Genomic DNA, 20,609 nt, shown 5'->3' on the forward strand with positions numbered 1-20,609 from the left:
TATTTAACTGACTTTAATGGCCGCATTTGTTCTTTTGCAAAGTTTGTACCTCTGAACTCTTCAGGTGTGAAGTAAATTAACTGGTGCTCTGTAGATAACTGGCTGTGGATGTTCCATTTACAGAATGTGATGCCGCTGTCGTCTGCCCTCTTCAAGAGTGAGCACAAGAACCCAGTCCCACAGTGCCCACCTCGCCTGGACGTGCAGACCATCACGTCCGTGCTCTGGAGCCGCATGCCCAACTCCTTCCTGAAGGTGGAGACGACGCGGGTCAGCGAACGGCACGGCTGGGTGGTGCAGTGCCTCGAACCGCTGCAGTTAATGGCCCTGCACATCCCAGAGGAGAACAGGTCAGCGAGAAGAAGTGCATTCCCACTTCACACCGACCTTAAGAACAATCACATTGCTGGTTCACAGTGATTTTAATAACTACCTAAATCTACTGCAACCACTCATTTTATGTTTTTATAGGGAGATTGCGGAGAACACAGACGGAATCGCAGAATTCAGAGAAAGGCACTTGAGAACATTACCACAAAATCAGTTTAAACAAACAAAATATATATGTATTCAAAATTACATTGAAATGGCAGTGTTTGTATGACAAGAGACTTCAAGAAACACATGTCATCGGAACGCTTGAAAAAACTATTTTTGCACCTCTGAGCCACCATACATGACCGTGATTTATAACTGTAAACAAGCGCTGTGTCTCGTGCCACTTCACTTGTTAACGTTATTGCTTGGGGGGAAAATGACTACCTATAAGCAGTGCTTAATTTATAAAGGAAGAGGTGCCAGGGTGCAAGCAATGACAATAATACCGTCCTAAAGAACTGCACATTCAAAATCATAACATATGTAACCGAGCTGCTTCCACTCGGGTTCGTTGCCCCTTAAAAGATGTTCACCCAGACACAACAATTGCAGTTTTAGCGCAGTTGCGCACTTTTATTTACAACACAAATAAACACCTAGCTCTTTTTTTTGAGCACTAACTAAAACACAAACAGGAACCTAAACTATAAAATAGAACAGCTGTTTACCTGTTAAACAAAAATAAAGCAAAAACAAAATGCACAGTTTTCCACAAGGACTCCACAAGAACGACATTGATTAAAAACACAAACATTGGCATTTTTATCAGTGGTGTGTATGCAAGAGAAGCCGCTGGCAGATTACAAACAAGACTGATTAAACTTAGGTTAGGTAGTTATCTTTAGTATGTTTTTATTCTCTATTAATTCAATTACATTCATTGAAAAAGGCAAGAGAGAACCAGATCGTTATTGTTTTGGTTTAATATAATGTAGCAGGCTAATGTTCCTATTGAAGTAGGCTACAATATTTATTTTTCATTAGTTGTCACTGTTCTTTGTTGAAATTAATGTTCAGCTTTCATATTTTCTTGTGTACTACTCATTTAATCAAACCAAGCAGGGTAAGAAGTTGCTTGTATCGTTCATGACGTTTTTCAAATCAAGTGAGCTTATTTGTGTATAAAAAAATGACAGTAGATTTGAAGCCAGTGTCCTCTTACTTAAAGGCCCTCAAGCTGAAATCGTAATTTAAAGTAGGCTACAAACGTGGTAGCGGACAGTCTCTCTTTAGCGTGCACGCAAGAACTTGCAGATTTGATACAACTGTCTCTTTTAAACAATAAGATCCCAATTCACACAGAGAAGATTTATGGTAGTAAAACCATGGGCATAGCAATAAATATAGAATTGATCAATTTCAAAACGGAAAGCTAAGAGGTTTTTTTTTTTTTTTTTTTTTTTTTTTTTTTTTAAACCACTCTGTCCCTGCCTGTCTGTTTGCTTTGGGGCACCCCACAATACACAACAACAAAAAATAAAATAAGTAAAACCTGTTTTTAAAGTTAACGATACTATTTTTCTATACAGTTAGATAAAACAATGTTCTTAATCCAATGAACATGAACTCAAACCAAATGGAAAAAGTAGGAGCCTGTAGATTTATGGTTTTGCTTTCACCTTGCTTGCGGTGTGCATGAATTCATTTAAATAAACCTAATTACATTTTTTAAAATGGTAAAAACAGAAATCAGAAAAAAATTAAATGGAAATTGGAACAAAATATCACAGATTCCATAGGGCCCTATATTTATTTATTAAGATTCTGCTCATCTTAGCTGAATAAAACAAGTAAGAATATGTACAGAATGTATGCCCCTTTCTCATAGCTGTTTTATTCAATGCTAATATTGTTTACAATGCCATAAACCATCAATAAGCTTTATCCCTTGTGTTCGTTTGTTTTGTAATTTGGTACTTTCTTAAAGTCTTAATAAGGTTAGAGTGCTTTTTAAATGTTGAATGAAAAATGAATCCCCAAACTCTCATATTTCGTAAAACTAATACTCATTTCTGTATTTTCTCGTTGTGTTTCAATTAGGTGCGTTGACATTTTAGAGCTTTCCGAACAAGATGACTTAATGAAGTTCCACTACCACACCCTCAAACTCTACTGCGCTTTGTGTGCTCTCGGCAACAGTCGCATTTCGCACGCGCTGTGCAGCCACGTGGACCAGTCCCAGTTGCTCTATGCCATTGATAACCAATACCTGCCAGGGATGCTGCGCAGTGGCTTCTACGATGTGCTCATCAGCATTCACCTGGAGACCGCCAAGGAGGCCAGGCTAATGATGAACAACGAGTTCATCATCCCGATCACTGACGAAACCAGGAGCATCAAGCTGTTCCCAGACGAGTCCAAGAAGCACTCCCTGCCCGGAGTGGGTCTCAGCACGTCCCTCAAGCCGCGGCTGAACTTCTCCCCTGTGTACTTCGTCACCGCCAACCCCAATCGGCAGCTGCACACCCCAGAGATCCCCCTGGATGCGCTGAAGGAGAGGGCTCTTGGCATGCTGACGGAGGCGGTGCAGGGAGGAGGCCATCACATCCGAGACCCCGTGGGCGGCAGTGTGGAGTTCCAGTTCGTTCCCATCCTGAAACTCATCGGCACTCTGCTCGTCATGGGAGTGATGACGGACGAGGACATGAAACAGATCCTCATCCTGATTGACCCCAATGTGTTCGGAGAGCAGAAAGAGGAGGAGCCACTGGAAGAGTCCAAGGAGAAGGAGGATGTGACGAGTAACGAGGAGAAGGCGGTGGAAGCTGGAGAGGAGGAAGCGAAGGACGCAAAGAAGCCCATGAAGGGTCTGCTGGAGAAGAGACTGCCAGAGTCTGTGAAACAACAGGTAACAACAAAACATACACTATACAGGCTGGGTCACGCTAATGGGGAGATATAATGTCCTATCAGTCTAATGTTGTACAAAGATAGTAGATGAATGTTTATAAAAAAAAAAAAAAAAGTCTGCCAATGTATATATAATCAAGAATTAAACCGAATCACATCCAAGAGAGTTGTTTGATGAAGGTTTGTTGTTTTTCCAGATGTGTGAGCTCCTTCATTATTTCTGCGACTGCGAGTTGAGACACCGGATTGAGGCCATCGTCTCCTTCTCGGACTACTTCGTTTCAAAGCTGCAGTTCAATCAGAAGTTTCGCTACAACGAGTTGATGCTGGCCTTGAACATGTCTGCGGCCGTGACGGCCAAGAAAACCAGAGAGTTCCGCTCATCTCCACAAGAGCAGGTGAGGAGCACAGACAGGTGCATAGTTTTCTATGCAGGCTGGAAAAACAAATTGCATAACTGGATAACAGACACCTAGCTGCTGGATAGATCTTATGCCATGTTTCCATCTGCACTATGAAACCAGTCTGCAAGCCAGTTGCCAGTTTAATCTGCAGTCTGTAATGGGTTCTGGAACCAGACGTTATGGTTCTCGTTCCCTGCTATGTCTTGCATTATTTAATACTAGATCTTTATCCAGAAAAGCTCCACTAATGAATGAATTCATTGAAGATCACAAACTGGATGTTTTGTGCCTAACGAAAACCTGGTTACATGCTGACGAAAATGTCTCTCTGATAGAGGCTTTAAATCGCAAGAGTGAATGGGGTGTAATTCATGCTTTTGTGGCTTCCCGACTTGACCACTGCAGTGCTCTATTTGCTGGGCTCCCAATTCAACATCTGCAGCTTATTCAGTACGCAGCTGCTAGGGTTCTCAGCAAAACAAACAAAGAGAGACCAAATACAGTAACAGCATCACTGTCTTGTGACTTTTTCAGCATGGTGGTATTGTATTGTATTGCATAACCTGGTACAGAGATTGCTTCCTAACAATTCTTTTTCTTGTAGATCAACATGTTGTTAAACTACAAACTCGGAGAAGACTGTCCCTGTCCAGATGAAATCCGTGAGGAGATGTACGAGTTCCACGATGACCTCCTTTTGCACTGTGGTATGGAAACACGTCGTGCTATAGGAATTTGCAAACACCCTAAATTTAGATATATATATATATATATATATAAAACAGAGTTCTAAAACATTCAAAACACTGTTGTCTTGCATGGGCTGAAATGAAAAACAGGGAATTTGTAACCTGCTGTAGTGTCAATATAACTAAACTTGACTGTGTGCATTTGCTGATCCTACTGAATCTTAACATATTTATGAATAAATAATTCCGTTACAGTTATTGCTTAACAGTAAATGATTAATACACATACAGTTTGTTTATTACTCGCAAGTTGTTGGAAGCATGATATTTCATAACACGTTATTTCATAAAGTTATTCTTCACTGTTTCTAGTTGCTTGCATGTTCAGTCTTCAGAGTCTTTCAGAATTCATTATATGAGAATGGCTTGTGCCTTTTTGATGTCTGCAGCATTTGTAACGATGTTTTAGGATAATGCAGTTCAGGATGTTAATCTACACTGGTGGTCCGATTTTTATTCTGTAAACTGTTATTCTGTTTAATCGGTTATCTCTCATGCACACACACATCAATACACTTCATTTTACAATCAATATTGTTACTAAGCTTCACAAACAACCTTTTAAACAAAATATATACATTAAGGGACAGTTTGCATTATGCATTTGCTCTTGTCTTAAGTTTGCTTCACTCTAAGTGTATACTATTTCAGAACTAGAATAAAGAACTACAGTGTTAATTTAAGGGCACTGACACACAGCCAAGGCTTTTCAACAGCTCATCAACTGTTTGAGAGGCAGACTTGGTAGTTTAATGATGTGTAACAGTGTACAGTGTGACACATTGTAGTTATGTGACTTGGTTTTTTGAGCTGTAGGCTGCATATCCGGTACACAGCTGGATTGTGTGATGTTCCCCTCATCTCTTGGACTGCAGTGTGATTCTCCTGTCTCCCTGCCAGGCATCCCTCTGGAAGAGGAGGAGGAGGTGGAGCAGGACACCTCTATTAGGGGCCGGCTGCTCTCCCTGGTGCACAAGATCAAAGGAGCACCCAAGAAGCAGGAGGAGCCCACCGAGGAGGAGCAGGCAGCCCCCAGTGAGTACCACACACAGCTAGATCATTCCTGACATCAGCATGCCAGCTGAGCAAGCTTCAGTGAGGCGAGGTGGCACAGACAGCTGGCTCATGTGAAAAGGCTTTTCATGCCTTTCACATCTGGTGGCCCAGGTTTGAATCCAGACGCTGAGCTTGAGTCTCATTGAACAGTCGTCCACATGATAAAATGACCATGCAATTGGGCTCAGCATTATTACTGTTCTGACACTAACGCTGTAGCAAGAGCTCGCTCAGTCTAGGAAAACTAACTAAGAATCAAATTAACTAGTCCTACCATCAGAGGCAGTTGAGATATGGAAATAATTACTTTGGATGCAGAGAGTAGTGTCTTCCTTCATGTACTGTATATAAGTTCGGGTCATGCCGCTCAGTTCCTGTTGCGCAGATCAAATTGAATTTAATACAGCAGTAATGCAAAGGGAATGTTAGTGGATTAACTAGTTGTGAAGTGGAATTACAGTAAAAGGGTATGTTAAAGGGATTGAGATGTGCTCAAATCAGAGCTGTGATGGGAAGATCTAATGCCTCCTGCATAACAGCTACATTACGCCACATTGTCATTTTCCCTTGCCTTCACTGTTTACTTTTTCCAGTAATAACTTTTCACTGAACACTGAATATACAGTGTAAAGTATGCAGACCTGCTAATGGCACAGGCATTGTCCTGGATTTCTCTTCCCAGCTGCAATACAGCGTCTTGCCAACCTCTTCTTTTAATATACTAAATCAATTTGTTTTTTATATTTTTTCTCGATGTGCACTGCAATTAATGGTTGACTTGTGTAAGCATTATTTACTGCTGAATGTTTTGTGTAGCAATTTTATGCTCTTAAGAGGTTGTCGTTCCAGTGACCTGCCCACAGTCTTCAAAGGGGGGATTGTCACATCTCCGAGGGGATGTGAAATAATAATTTCAGTAAATAATTACAGACTTGTCTTGTTATAGATTTTGGAACACAAAGCCTCCTGCTACAATATAACCTGGTTCGTGGAGTGGAGGATAATTAGATCTGTCACATGTCAATACTCATCTCTGGAGTGCCCTTTGTGGATGTTGGTTGAAGTTAATTTCCTGAAATTGTGTTATTGGTTTTGGAGCACAGAGAGCCTTATTACAGAATAGTTGTGCTGGTTGATATAAAGTGGAGTCAAGCATAATTGATTATGTCACCCTGTCTTCTGCGTTACCTTGGATACCTGTTTGTGATGACTAGCTAGTGACAGGGTAGCACTGTGTATTGTGCTCTTTACAGGAGCACACCAGGGTATACCCGGCCTTTTTGTTTTTTTTTTCATTATGGTCAGGACAGGATCTGTTTAATTTCTTCCATGCTAAACCAGCACAGAATGCTTCACTGATTTACTTCTAGTAATTAAGAAATGAATTCCTGAAAAACACCTCTGCCAGGCATGCAGTCCGATATATATAAGAACATAAGAAAGTTTACAAACGAGAGGAGGCCATTCGGCCCATCTTGCTCGTTTGGTTGTTAGTAGCTTATTGATCCCAAAATCTCATCAAGCAGCTTCTTGAAGGATCCCAGGGTGTCAGCTTCAACAACGTTACTGGGGAGTTGATTCCAGACCCTCACAATTCTCTGTGTAAAAAAGTGTCTCCTATTTTCTGTTCTGAATGCCCCTTTTTCTAAACTCCATTTGTGACCCCTGGTCCTTGTTTCTTTTTTCAGGCTGAAAAAGTCCCTTGGGTCGACACTGTCAATACCTTTTAGAATTTTGAATGCTTGAATTAGGTCGCCACGTAGTCTTCTTTGTTCAAGACTGAACAGATTCAATTCTTTTAGCCTGTCTGCATATGACATGCCTTTTAAGCCCGGAATAATTCTGGTCGCTCTTCTTTGCACTCTTTCTAGAGCAGCAATATCTTTTTTATAGCGAGGTGACCAGAACTGAACACAATATAAAAGATGAGGTCTTACTGGTGCATTGTACAGTTTTAACATTACTTCCCTTGATTTAAATTCAACACTTTTCACAATGTATCCGAGCATCTTGTTAGCCTTTTTTATAGCTTCCCCACATTGTCTAGATGAAGACATTTCTGAGTCAACAAAAACTCCTCCGCACTCTTTTTCATAGATTCCTTCTCCAATTTCAATATCTCCCATATGATATTTATAATGTACATTTTTATTTCCTGCGTGCAGTACCTTACACTTTTCTCTATTAAATGTCATTTGCCATGTGTCTGCCCAGTTCTGAATCTTGTCTAGATCATTTTGAATGACCTTTGCTGCTGCAACAGTGTTTGCCACTCCTCCTACTTTTGTGTTGTCTGCAAATTTAACAAGTTTGCTTACTATACCAGAATCTAAATCATTAATGTAGATTAGGAATAGCAGAGGACCTAATACTGATCCCTGTGGTACACCGCTGGTTACCACACTCCATTCTGAGGTTTTTCCTCTAATCAGTACTTTCTGTTTTCTACATGTTAACCACTCCCTAATCCATGTACATGTGTTTCCTTGAATCCCAACTGCGTTCAGTTTGAGAATTAATCTTTTGTGCGGGACTTTGTCAAAAGCTTTCTGGAAATCTAAATAAACCATGTCATATGCTTTGCAATTATCCATTATCGATGTTGCATCCTCAAAAAAATCAAGCAAGTTAGTTAGGCACGATCTCCCTTTCCTAAAACCATGTTGACTGTCTCCCAGTACCCTGTTACCATATAGGTAATTTTCCATTTTGGATCTTATTATAGTTTCCATAAGTTTGCATATAATAGAAGTCAGGCTTACTGGTCTGTAGTTACCTGGTTCAGTTTTGTTTCCCTTTTTGTGGATCGGTATTACGTTTGCAATTTTCCAGTCTGTCGGTACCACCCCTGTGTCAAGAGACTGCTGCATGATCTTGGTTAGCGGTTTGTAAATTACTTCTTTCATTTCTTTGAGTACTACTGGGAGGATCTCATCCGGCCCAGGGGATTTGTTTATTTTAAGAGCTCCTAGTCCCTTTAACACTTCTGCCTCAGTTATGCTAAAGTTATTTAAAACTGGATAGGAACTGGATGACATGTGGGGCATGTTGTCAGTATCTTCCTTTGTAAAAACTTGTGAAAAGTAATCATTTAACATATTTGCTATTTTTTTTTCTTCCTCTACGATTTTGCCATTTGTATCTCTTAAACATTTAATCTCCTCTTTGAATGTTCTCTTGCTGTTGTAATATTGGAAAAACATTTTGGAATTGGTTTTAGCTCCCTTAGCAATGTTCATTTCTATTTCTCTCTTGGCCTTTCTAACTTCCTTTTTGACTTGCGTTTGCAGTTCTGTGTACTCTTTCTGCGTACTTTCTTTTTGGTCCTTTTTTAATGCTCTGTAAAGTGCCTTTTTTCGCTGAATATTTTTTTTAATTGATCTATTAAACCATTTTGGCAATTTAGTTTTACATTTAGATTTGTCTACTTTAGGGATATAATTGTTTTGCGCCTCTAGTACTACATTTTTGAAGAACAACCATCCTTCTTCTGTGGGTGTTTTCTCTATTTTACTCCAATCTACTTCTGTTAGTCTCTGTTTCATACCTTCATAGTTTGCTTTTCTAAAATTGTAAACCTTAGCTTTAGTCTTTACTTTTGGGGATTTAAAAAACACTTCAAATGAGACCATGTTGTGGTCTGAGTTTGCCAGTGGTTCTCTGACCTCTGTTTTAGTTATTCTATCTTCGTTATTTGAAAAGACTAAATCAAGGCATGCCTCCCCTCTAGTGGGTGCCTTCACAAATTGTGTTAGGAAGCAGTCATTTGTCATTTCCACCATTTCTATTTCATCCTTCGCACTACCCACCGGGTTTTCCCATTTTATTTGGGGGAAGTTGAAATCCCCCATTAGTATGGCTTCTCCTTTGCTACACACATTTCTAATGTCATTGTATAACAGATTATTGTGCTCACCGTCTGAATCTGGCGGTCTATAGCATGCTCCTATTATTATGCCTTTTGAATTTTTGTCTGTTATTCTGACCCATATTGATTCGGTTTTATTTTCTTTGTCCAGGTTTAACACCTGGGCTTCAAGACTGTTTCTTATGTATAGCGCTACCCCTCCTCCTCTTCTGTCCTGCCTGTCTTTCCTATACAGTGTATACCCACAAATATTATATTCGTCCCCATCACTCTCAGATAACCACGTTTCTGTAACACCTATCACATCATAGTTACCTGTTAGTGCAGTAGCTTCAAGTTCTAGAATTTTGTTTCTGATACTTCTAGCATTTAGATAAATACATTTAATGGTTGTCTTACCTGAGTTGTTGTTCTTGTTTTGATGCGGTCTCCCTTCTGTTTTTTTGTTGATTTCTCCCCCCTTCCTTTCTAGTTTAAATGCTTCCGAACCTGCTCGAGGATCTTTTCTCCGAGTAGACTAGTTCCCTTGTTATTTAAATGCAGTCCATCCCGTCTATACAGATATATATTAGTTTGTTTCACCCAGATTCCCATCCATGCATCTATATTGCAAGAAGGACGCTCTTGCATATGGATATAAAAAAAGAGGACTATACATTGTCTATAGCACCCCTGTGGCTTCAAGAGAACTCTCAAAATCAGAACATAAAGATTAAGGACATTGGGTACGCCACAGTCACGACACATCTGAGGGCAATCTGCAAAGCACAGTACAGTACCTATAAAACATTATGAGGCCTGAGAAAGTGTAAACTTTTGTTCTAACAATCAAATAATTAGGCCAATTAACTAACAGACAGCTTGGTTGCAACAAAAACCTTTCTGCCCTCTAGGACTGGAATTGACTACCCCTGCCCTAGCGACTGCTGGAGTCTGATAATACTTTATTTTAAGGGATGAAAGAAAAACCATCTGGAAAGTGTTATAGCAAACTGTTTGCTGTGCAGTATTCATGTGTTAGTTTCATTGGTACCTCTGTGTATTGCAATCCTATATTCAGAACACCACAGGATAAATTCCATATAGAACAGCAGATCTGATAAGGTTATTGTAATCATTCAGAGGTTTGTGAAAACATCTTTAATAGTGCTTGGTAGTCTCTTATGTATTCAGAGACTCTTGTTCTTAACCCTAAAATAGGACCAGATTCTGTGTTTTAAGATTAAAATACATGTTTGCTAAAACATGTGCCTTTTAAAACAGCACATTTATACCAATGTAATGAATGGCTCTGCATAGAAAATGTAAGGAACTCTTTTGTTAGCTACCAATTACTTTAATAGTAACAGACATGCCATAAAAGTCATCCACTTAACACTTCACTTAGTAGCAAACTGTTCAAATTATAAAAGAAGCTAAACCTTTACGTCAAGATGAATCACCTGACAGTTTTGAACATTTTATTTTTTTTGGATGCCAACATGTTTGCGTGACGTACAAGCTTAGCTGCATGGGTGTTCTATTAACAGAACTCTCCATTAGCAAATTACGTGATCAATAAACAAATTAGCATGAGAAATCAAGTGCTTTGCCTTAATAAAATGAGACATTCAAGTCAGCTTATTTTGTGATACCACTAAGTTAAAGGACTGCAATGAAAAGAAAAGCTGAAACAATGCTCTTTATAGAGGAATGTAGCTTCCTGGTAATGCTATCTCCCCCTGAATGCTGATATTCAGCACTATGTTGTTGGATCAATATATATATAAGTGCAGCATACAGCAAGCTGGAGGCTCTCTCACAGCAGAATGTAGTGCTGTGGATCACACATTCAAATTATGGGCTGCTCTGGACAGTGTCTTCTATCCATGTTAACTTTTTTTTCAGTAGGTAACTGTTAAAAGACAACCCTACTGTAGCTAATTCAACGGTGTCAGTGTCTTATATGGAAGTAGTACATAGCACATTATGTAGGGGCCAGTGCTGTGCTCTGTGTTGTTGAATGCCGTTATTTTTTCAGAGCTAACTGCCATTTTGGGTTCAGTTATATTTCTGTACAGGTAGTTTTGGGAGATTTAAGATTCTGCCCTCAAACACAAATTACAAATTGTATTAAATACACCATTGCAATCATTATACTACTTTTTTTTTTTTTTTTTTTTTAGCAAACCTTGCAATCTGTTTATGAAACAATGATACCATTTCATTTAATTGTGGAGATTTGTTACTGTATTGCTTCCTTATTGCTTCAGTCATAATGACACACATGGGATGGAACACAAGTCTATAAATCCAGCCAGCTTGGTATTCTGAAGAAGATTACCTTTTATAATGAATTTTAAATGCCTTCAATGTGTTAGTAGCCTAGAGCATTAAAAGCTAAGCTGTCTGAATTGGGAGTAATAATCAGGTGTGAAGCCCTGTGAATCCTGCCCTTCTTTCATGCTGCCTTAGTCAGCATCTGTGTCTGCTGCTGGCCTGATTTAGGGCTGCGTGTGAGGCTCAAATTATAATAGCTAACACATTTTATAAGAAAAAATAGCCTTATTTATGGCACTCACGCGTCAAGTACCACCGGTTAATGTTTCAGCAGTATTTACAGATAGCTGAAGGGCTGTCTTGCCTAATCGGTGAGGCCTCCTTCCCTCATACCCATGGAAATGATTTCAGGAAGTCAGATATGTATATAGAAACATGTATTCTTCACCAATGTAATCAAGCACAGTTATCCTGAAATAACTGTAATAATCACCTGAATATGAAAAACCTCTCCACTGTCGTCATCAACAATGAGGGTTGCACTATATGAAGACTCCTCAACCAGTATATTACTAAAACTTGCAAGCGTGTTCTTGATTTGAATTCAATTCTCCACTCAAAAGGGAGAGATTTAGCATGAGAACTAAAACGGGATGCTTGTATTCCTACCTTTCTCTGGTGTGGATTTTTTCAACAATACCAATGGAAAGTACCTGATCTAAATAGAAGTATATCAATGACATATATTTGGTGTCTCTAACTGCACCTTGGAAGAACTGGAACATTTTATTCGGTCTGCCACCCTTATGCTCGGAACATCCCAGAGGACAGTGTACCATTCCTGGATATTAATACCATAATCTTTGCAAACACTTCTGTAGCATTGCCAATACTATCCACTACAAAGAAAACGACTCTCATTCCTATCACCAATATAACTTCTCCCGTAAAAACTACAGTACTGCCCCTCGGACACATCTGCAGTGATGATGAGGATTTTAATGAAATGTGAATATTTAAGAACTGTGGTTCTAATGAAGCTAAGACATAAGGTTTACAAATACACATGTGATGGCTTATACAGTATAAAAGCAGGGTGTAAGATACAAATCACTGTGTACCTCTTACTCTAACAGAAATGGTATTTCCTAACAGAAAAAAAAACTAACATATTACACTGTTTGTGGAATTTATCAATGCAACACACACACAACCAGAAAACAAAGCAAAAAACACTTACTGATACCTGAACTGAGCACTTGACAAGAACACTGCATAACTCAAAATGAATTATTGTGCTGCAGGGCTTGTGGTGCTGGACTAGTCCTAAATTTTTTTGAATAAATTAAATACATTGTTCTACTTTTTGCACATTCCACAGTCATCTTCTATGCTAAATGTACGTAGTGTGCAGTTCTGGCCAAACTTTTTGCATCACCCTATAGAATTAACACATTTTGCTTCATAAAGTTAAAGTTAATAGTTAAACCTGTTGAATAATGTTACGTTAACATTGAATTACATACCACGTTGTAGTTTTCCATCCACTTAACGAAAGGCTATCATAAATTGAAAAATGTGACATGAAATACTGTACTACTATTATGGTATCTTGTTTCTTTGATTGCATGATGTTAAATAAAATATTTAACTTATGTTCATGTAATCCTAAAATACTAGGTGATGCAAAATTTGTGGCCATAGCTGTAGAATGCATATTTTGAAACTTATATGTGGAACGTGTTTTATAGTTTTGTCTTACACAGGGCTACAAGTGAAACAGGAGCGTGTTACCTCTTGTACACTGCACAACTGCTGGGTTATGGTCCTCCTTGCCAATATTGAGTGCTCAGTTGGACATGTGCCACTTTCAGTATCATTGAGGCATGACAAGCTTTTTAAAGATACTAAGCATACATCTTTATTTCTTTCTTCTGGAGAATGTGATACCAAAAGGAGACTGGTTTTGCAGTTGCAGTAATTTTATTTTCATTTCCCACCTGTATATTTGTATTGTAGTTTCATTTCCCACCTGTATATTTCCAGTATATTTGTATTTCATTATACAGAGTATTCAGTGGGCATTGAGTGTCAATGCTGATGTGTTACATGGGTAAGTTAAATGCTCTGGTGGGTGGATGTTTAATTAAAGCCTACAATGGGTTTTCAGAACAGAGTTACTTAGGAATAACCCAGAACAACTGCATCTAAATTGATGAAATCCACCAGTTTTTAATGTGCATACAGCTCTTGTGTGGTATATCATCGCCTTCCTCACTATCACACCCACAGAAATACTTCAGATACTTTGAGGGAGAGAGTACAAGAGCAATACAGTATGAAAATGGCATTTCGTAATTCTGTTGTACTGTTTTTTAAATATACAAATATATATCCGTGACAGGGTTACAATTTACAGTACCCAGTGGATGGTACAAAACTAGTTAGAAACAACTTGGACCACACACACACACACACACACACACACACACACACACACACCCCGTGTCACTTGCTGTCTTCAGTGATTTACACTGGCAGTCTAGCACAGCCTTCAGGTGTCTTTAGTTTTTTTAATATATAAAAAAATGATAGGATTAAAAAAATGCTGAGTATGTCTTCAGCCCGAGCTTGGGGATATTTACATTGTGGTTCATTTAACCCTGCCTGCGTTATTATCCATGGTGTCTGGCTCTGTGTACCTTACACATAAATAAATCAACCCTGCACTGCAGAGCAACATTTCAGTTAGGTTTCTTTAGGTTAATACCATTTTTATGTATTTTTATGATTTATTGTACAGAATGATTCCTATCAATAATGGTATTGTCAACAGTAATCTTGTCACAGACTGTCATTTAAAGCTAAAAAGAAGAAACACCACGGCTACAGACTAGTTCTTCTCCTTTCTCAGCCTGTAAACAATCTGTTTGTTCCAGGCTTGTTTGTAAAAAGATTCTGTAAATGTCCAATAAATTCCACATAATTTAATTGGGCAAGTTTTGTGGCTTTTTTTTAAAGCTAGAGTAAATAAAGGGCATGAGTGAGAAAGAATAACTGATTGGAGAGGTTTTGGTTTAAATTGATAATATCTTCATTGATAACTAAACATTTTTAACTTACTACTACCTGCCTACCAAACCTCACTTTTTTTTTTCAGCCACTCTGAAGGAGCTGATCTCTCGGACCATGGTGAGCTGGGCCCAGGAGTCTCACATCCAGGACCCTGAGCTGGTGCGCGTGATGTTCAGTCTGCTGCGCCGGCAGTACGACAGCATCGGGGAGCTGCTGCGCGCCATGAGGAAGGGCTACACCATCAGCGCCACCTCCGTGCAGGACACCATCAACCTGCTGGCTTCTCTGGGGCAGATCCGCTCCCTGCTCAGTGTGCGCATGGGCAAAGAAGAGGAGAAGCTCATGATCAACGGACTGGGGTAGGAGAGGAGTCCTGGGCTGTGTGCAAGGCAGGGGCTGCTGCGTGGGCTGCAGAGCAGTACAGTACCTCGATCCAAGCTTTACGAAAGTGATCGGGACTACCAGCATTGGTTACAGTGCAGGGTGGTGCATCTCAATTGATCCTATCCTCTTCGGTCACACATTTTAATACATTTTAAAAGTTTCTGTGAACTCTGTGGAGTTAGAGAAGGAGCCATAACTCTGAATAAAACAAACCATATATGCATGATAAAATAAATGCATAGATTGTAAACTTAACATGGTACAATTGTGCCCTATGATTGAAGGAGCTATATAAATACAGAGAATATTGTATAGGGTGCTGTAAGATGAGATAAAAGCTGATAGCTGATATCCACTCTGAGAGAGGTAAGAGGGGCTACTAAGCTTTATTGAGTGCTTGAAACTTGGCTTGTGACTTGCACTATATATATATATATATATATATATATATATATATATATATATATATATCTATATATATATGAGCCGTCTTATACAAAGACATTTCAGGTGGCTGTATCACTTCAATATCAGGGGCTACTTTATGCATTTTATTTCATTATGGAATATCCACCTGTACAACACCTACTGTATAACTGCCTTATTGAACTGCCTGTGTTACTAAAGTGGTCAGTGCCAGCAATTAGACCCAAGCTAAACCCTTTAACGCTCTGGTCAGCAGCATGTCAGTTGAGACAACATTAGTTAGCGGACACGTTATTTTTCAGATCACATCAAAGGTACTACAGTCATGGAAAATGGAACTAAATTCTAGGATTGCAGGTAGTTTCAGCTGTCTCTGTCTCTTGTCAAGTTCCTGCTAAGACCATAAAATCATCAGGGTGTTTGCTCAGGGAATTCAATATTTCAGTTACACAGTCTTTGAAGGAATTGAAGATGTCTCCTACACTGTTAATGTTCCTGTTGTAGCATCTTGTTCATCCCATGGGGATACATTATCAGCTGGCAGTCTGTCTCTCACTCTGGTTAGCTCATTCCAGCTTGCCTCATCTTGGACCCTGTCCCACGCTTTGTGCATGTGACTACTCTGTCCTGTGGCTTCAGGTTGCAGTGCCTGCAGTGTGAAGTCTTCGTGGAGTGTCTCTTGCTTCTTCTCCTTAGTTGGGTTTGAAATGCTTTCACTTCTGGTTGGCATTCATGCCCACTCTTATGCCGAAGATAATTTGACCCTTTTGTTTACATTGTTCCGGATGTGCATACAACACTATAAATAAAAAGATTACACTGCTCCTTATAATTGTCCATGCTCCAGGGCATATGCTGTGAATGCAGTTGACATGAATTTGACCTGCAGTAGAAGAACCAACTGCCAAGTGCTAATAAGGGATAAGAGCCTGCTTTTAAAGGGGTCGGTGACTGGTTAGCACTACTGTAAAGAAAACAGTTATACTGTATAGTGCTAATAATATAATTACCCGTGGTTAGCACTTTGATCCTCATTGAACACAGGTGTGCATCATTCATCTTAAAAAACACTCCTCAGACATGCTCTGATTTCAGATAAACCATAGCGACTTTTGCTGCTCTATAAATATCTCTTCTTCCTGACATTTGTAATTTCATCTTCAAAAGTCCCCGGCCTTACTCCCACCTTCAGATCTGGAAAGTATGCTCCAGAGCATTTCACAGCTAGCAGAAATGTGTGTTACATTACCGCATTGCCTGCTGCAGCATCAGTGACATAGACACAGCGAGGACAGTGCAGGGATGGAAATAAGACTCCCATTGCACAGCACTTTGATCCTCTTAGGATTATTCCATTTACTGGGGGCAGTATGTAACATTCTCAGCTATGTCTAATTAACAACACAGTTAAACCTGTGATGGCTCAAACTGCTCTACATTAACAGCTGGCTTTACAGACCCTGATTAGCTCTAAACTTGGACTGCTGTACATTTAGTTACATTAGTTAGGGCTAAACAAGGCCTGAGAGAGGTCTTATTTCCATCCTTGGGCTTTACCATAAATGCCTGACACTGGTCCCCTAAAACATTCAAACAGTTTCTTTAATAAAATAACATTTATAACTCCTACAGCAAAAGATGAATTGGACACTAAGGACTGAACCCAAGGCAACAGTCAGACATGTCTTAATAATAGTTAATAAGTGGTGTTTAGGGTGTAGCTGTAACAGGTAGAGTTGTGTGAGATTAGACATGTTTAAAAGCTCTATAACCTCAAGCCTGTCTCTTTTGCATGGTGATTAAGAAGCTTGCTTGTAGTGTGCAGGGTCGTCCAGTTGCTCCCAGCATCCTCCCCATTTCATCTCTTCTTGTTATAAGAGAGAGTGTCTCGTGCAGTTTGTGCCACTAAAACTGAAATGATTTGTTTTAAGAGACAAACAATGTGTTAAATTGTTATAAATCATAAAAACAAACACTCAGGTACTGCTATTAAACACCATATTCTGCCATATATTCCATGTACAGGACGATTTCTGTACACAAGGTAAGGTGTGTGTGAATGATTTCTCATTCGTGATGTATAATGCTCAGCCAGCTTCCAGAGATCTTTACAGTGCCCACTCGACAAAGTGAACCAACCCTCACGTTGTCATTCAGCTGAGCTTTGCCGAACGTACAGTATCGATGAAAAGGCTTGTTAATTACAGTAACCCAAATGTTAGATTACTGTAGAAAATGTCATCTGAAACTCTAAAACAGAACAGTTCTCTGTTATTCCATAAGGCATTGGACAACATGTGGGTTTCAGTGTTGCCCCCGGGGTTGTGGCTAACTGTGGGTCCTGGATACTCTTAACATGCTTGTTTTCTTTGTGTTGCTTTGCAGGGACATCATGAACAACAAGGTGTTCTACCAGCACCCTAACTTGATGAGAGTGCTGGGCATGCACGAGACTGTGATGGAGGTCATGGTGAATGTCCTCGGAGGGGACAAATCTCAGGTAGAGCCTCATGCACAGACAATCACACACGCACCCTCTGGGACAAAATACTACGGTTTTGTCTTCGCCACATATTTGTTTGTTTGTTTGGTTTTTTGGGTTTTTTTTGCAGGTAACCCTGCAACTACAATTAGCTGGATAATCCTATAATTTAACAATGTATGCTCAATAAGTCTCTTGTTTGAAAAACAGTATTGTTTAAATAATAATAAAGAACATTTTAAAAAGAAAACAGTGATCGGTACGAAGTCTCTACATGTTTTGCTTGATCAGCTGAACTATATTAAGGTTACAGAATAAAACAATTTTGAGTGTCCCTGTTTAGCGTTTGTTTCCACGGATCCCTGTGAATCGCTCGTTTCCTCTCTCATTGCAGCAGATTGCGTTTCCCAAGATGGTGGCGAGCTGCTGTCGATTTTTGTGCTACTTTTGCCGCATCAGCAGTCAGAACCAGAAGTCCATGTTTGATCATCTTAGCTACCTATTGGAGAACAGCAGTGTTGGACTGGGTGCGTGTTGAAGCACACTGGTACTTGTGCAATACAAAGTCAAATGTGTCCCTGACCTGTGCTGTGTTATGTAATATATGCAAGTTGCATATCCCTGTTGCAACATTAACATTCAGTGTTGAACCTGGGCCTTTAAAGTGAGTGTAGCTAACAAACAAAGCAAACAAGCATTTTCATTTAAAACATGACTGGTTAAAGAAAGCTCTCAGTTTGCTTACCTTGCTTTCCAGGAAGTCTGTTGCTGCTTTACTTCCTAGGTCATTTCACTCCAGCAGCATCTTTAGGGTTAAAGAAATCTTACTGGCTGCACAGTGTGTCAGTCGTCAGGGGAAGTAGATGGTTGTTTGCTGATGGGAAAGAAGGCCCTTTCAGATGAAATAATTCCTGTGAAACAAGAACCAGATATGGGGGTGAGAGGGTGATCCTTGGTATGATTGAATCATCTTAATTCAAAAGGTAAAGTTCATCTGCACAAGGGGAGCAGAGCTGTGAGGATGGTACTAAAGATAATGAGAAGGAGAGAAACTGATTTTAGAGCCCTGCAACAAGACCTCCAGGCTGGTCTGAGTGGCTCGGTGGACGTGCCTCATGTCGGCAGTTTAAGCACTTGCTGTACGCAGTAAGCACTTAGCGCTGACAAACGAGATGTGGAGATGAATTAGGGAGACATGCTTGACAGGAGTTTGGCAGGATGCTGGCACACACTGATAGATGGGAGATGCTGCTGATAATGCAGAGATGGAAAGGAGACTCCCGTTGCAGAGCAGTTTGTACCAGTCCAGCTTTTACTACAGAGCTGTATTACCTATACTAAGGCGTTCTAACTAGGCCATGTTTTTTGTTTCTATAATAAATCACTTAGCTTTTTAGATAAACACGTAAAGACAGGGTTTCTTCACTGAGAAATCAGTGAGCTATCTAATTTAAGTCTCACATTCTTCATATATCATTTTTAATTAAAAATCTATAATTCATGTAGAATGGCCACACATCTTTCTGGTTTGCTTCTCAAGTAAGTCAAGACGCTAGAGATGCTAGACACCCAGCTTCCCTTTGATGCCTCCACTACCACAGGGAGGGCTGTGTTTCAGCTGCTAACAAACTAATTGAAGTTATCCCATTAAGCCACTGCATTCTGACCAATTAACATATTTGAATGATGTTTCAATAAAATAAGGGGGTCAAGTACATTGATGCATTACACCATTGTGTGTGCTCCTAAAAAATAAAAATAAAGGATCCCAGTTAGGACCGAGGATTTCAAATATGTTTTCCTTTGCCATGCTTTTTGAACCACAACCCTGTGGTTAAATCTGGAATGGCTTAAACTGCGCTGCAATGGGAGGCGTATGTCCATACCGTAGTGTACTTGGCACCTGCATATTGCTAATAAATGAGCGTTTACATGTAGATTCTGCCCTCTGCTGTTCAGATTTCAGTACTGAAGAAACTACTGTGGAATTTAATGTTATACTGTTAGACTGATTTATAAAGGATCCAGTTACATTACTAAATACAGGTTGTAGTTGGAGCAATTCCTTTGAACTCGGACGTTTATTACATTGAAGTTGCTGTTTGGGTTCAGTGCTTGTGAAAGCAAGAGACTCACACTCCTATAAATTAAAAATAAGTAAGTAAATAAACTTCCTTTTACTTCCATTTGTGTCCTGAAGTCCTGTGTTGAGTCTGATGTAGTGACTTGGCTTGGCATTATCTACACCAGAACTCCACACTATGGCTCTCTTGAAAACTGGACATTAGTTTTTGGTAGTGCAAAAACAAATGTTGCCTCACATTTTTATGTCATTTTTGGTTTTGTGTCTTATGTCCCTTTTTAAAAATCTCTAGTCATCGATATGGCTCTTTCAATCAAAAAGGTTTCACATCTGTTTAGGGTTTCTTCCTTCACTCTACACCTGCGTGTTAACCCGTCATAGAGACACCTTTTAATTTGGCTAAATACTTGTCTACAATAGGTGTACTCCAGGTATGTAGTCAGCTCTGTGTGTATTTCCTGTTTCCTGATGGCGCTTCCTGTGCTCGCAGCGTCTCCGGCAATGAGAGGCTCCACCCCCTTGGATGTGGCCGCCGCCTCTGTGATGGACAACAATGGGCTGGCTCTGGCCTTGGAGGAGCCTGACCTGGACAAGG

The 20,609-nt window shown here is 39.7% G+C and overlaps 1 protein-coding gene across 18 annotated transcripts in view; it reads left to right on the forward strand.

Moving 5' to 3' along the window:
* The window catches only part of ryr3 (ryanodine receptor 3), a 146,022-nt gene that overhangs the window by 70,665 nt on the left and 54,748 nt on the right, over window positions 1–20,609 (forward strand). For all 18 annotated transcript variants that reach the window (XM_041267175.1, XM_041267178.1, XM_041267177.1 and 15 more), the window contains 9 exons: window positions 124–350; window positions 2,419–3,226; window positions 3,426–3,626; window positions 4,237–4,339; window positions 5,282–5,416; window positions 14,725–14,998; window positions 17,835–17,949; window positions 18,326–18,458; window positions 20,505–20,608. In XM_041267175.1, coding sequence (XP_041123109.1) covers window positions 124–350; window positions 2,419–3,226; window positions 3,426–3,626; window positions 4,237–4,339; window positions 5,282–5,416; window positions 14,725–14,998; window positions 17,835–17,949; window positions 18,326–18,458; window positions 20,505–20,608 — 2,100 coding nt within the window. The remainder of the gene's footprint in view (window positions 1–123; window positions 351–2,418; window positions 3,227–3,425; window positions 3,627–4,236; window positions 4,340–5,281; window positions 5,417–14,724; window positions 14,999–17,834; window positions 17,950–18,325; window positions 18,459–20,504; window position 20,609) is intronic.

Source organism: Polyodon spathula, chromosome 12 (assembly GCF_017654505.1).
Source record: "Polyodon spathula isolate WHYD16114869_AA chromosome 12, ASM1765450v1, whole genome shotgun sequence".
Classification (NCBI taxonomy): Eukaryota; Metazoa; Chordata; class Actinopteri; order Acipenseriformes; family Polyodontidae; genus Polyodon; species Polyodon spathula.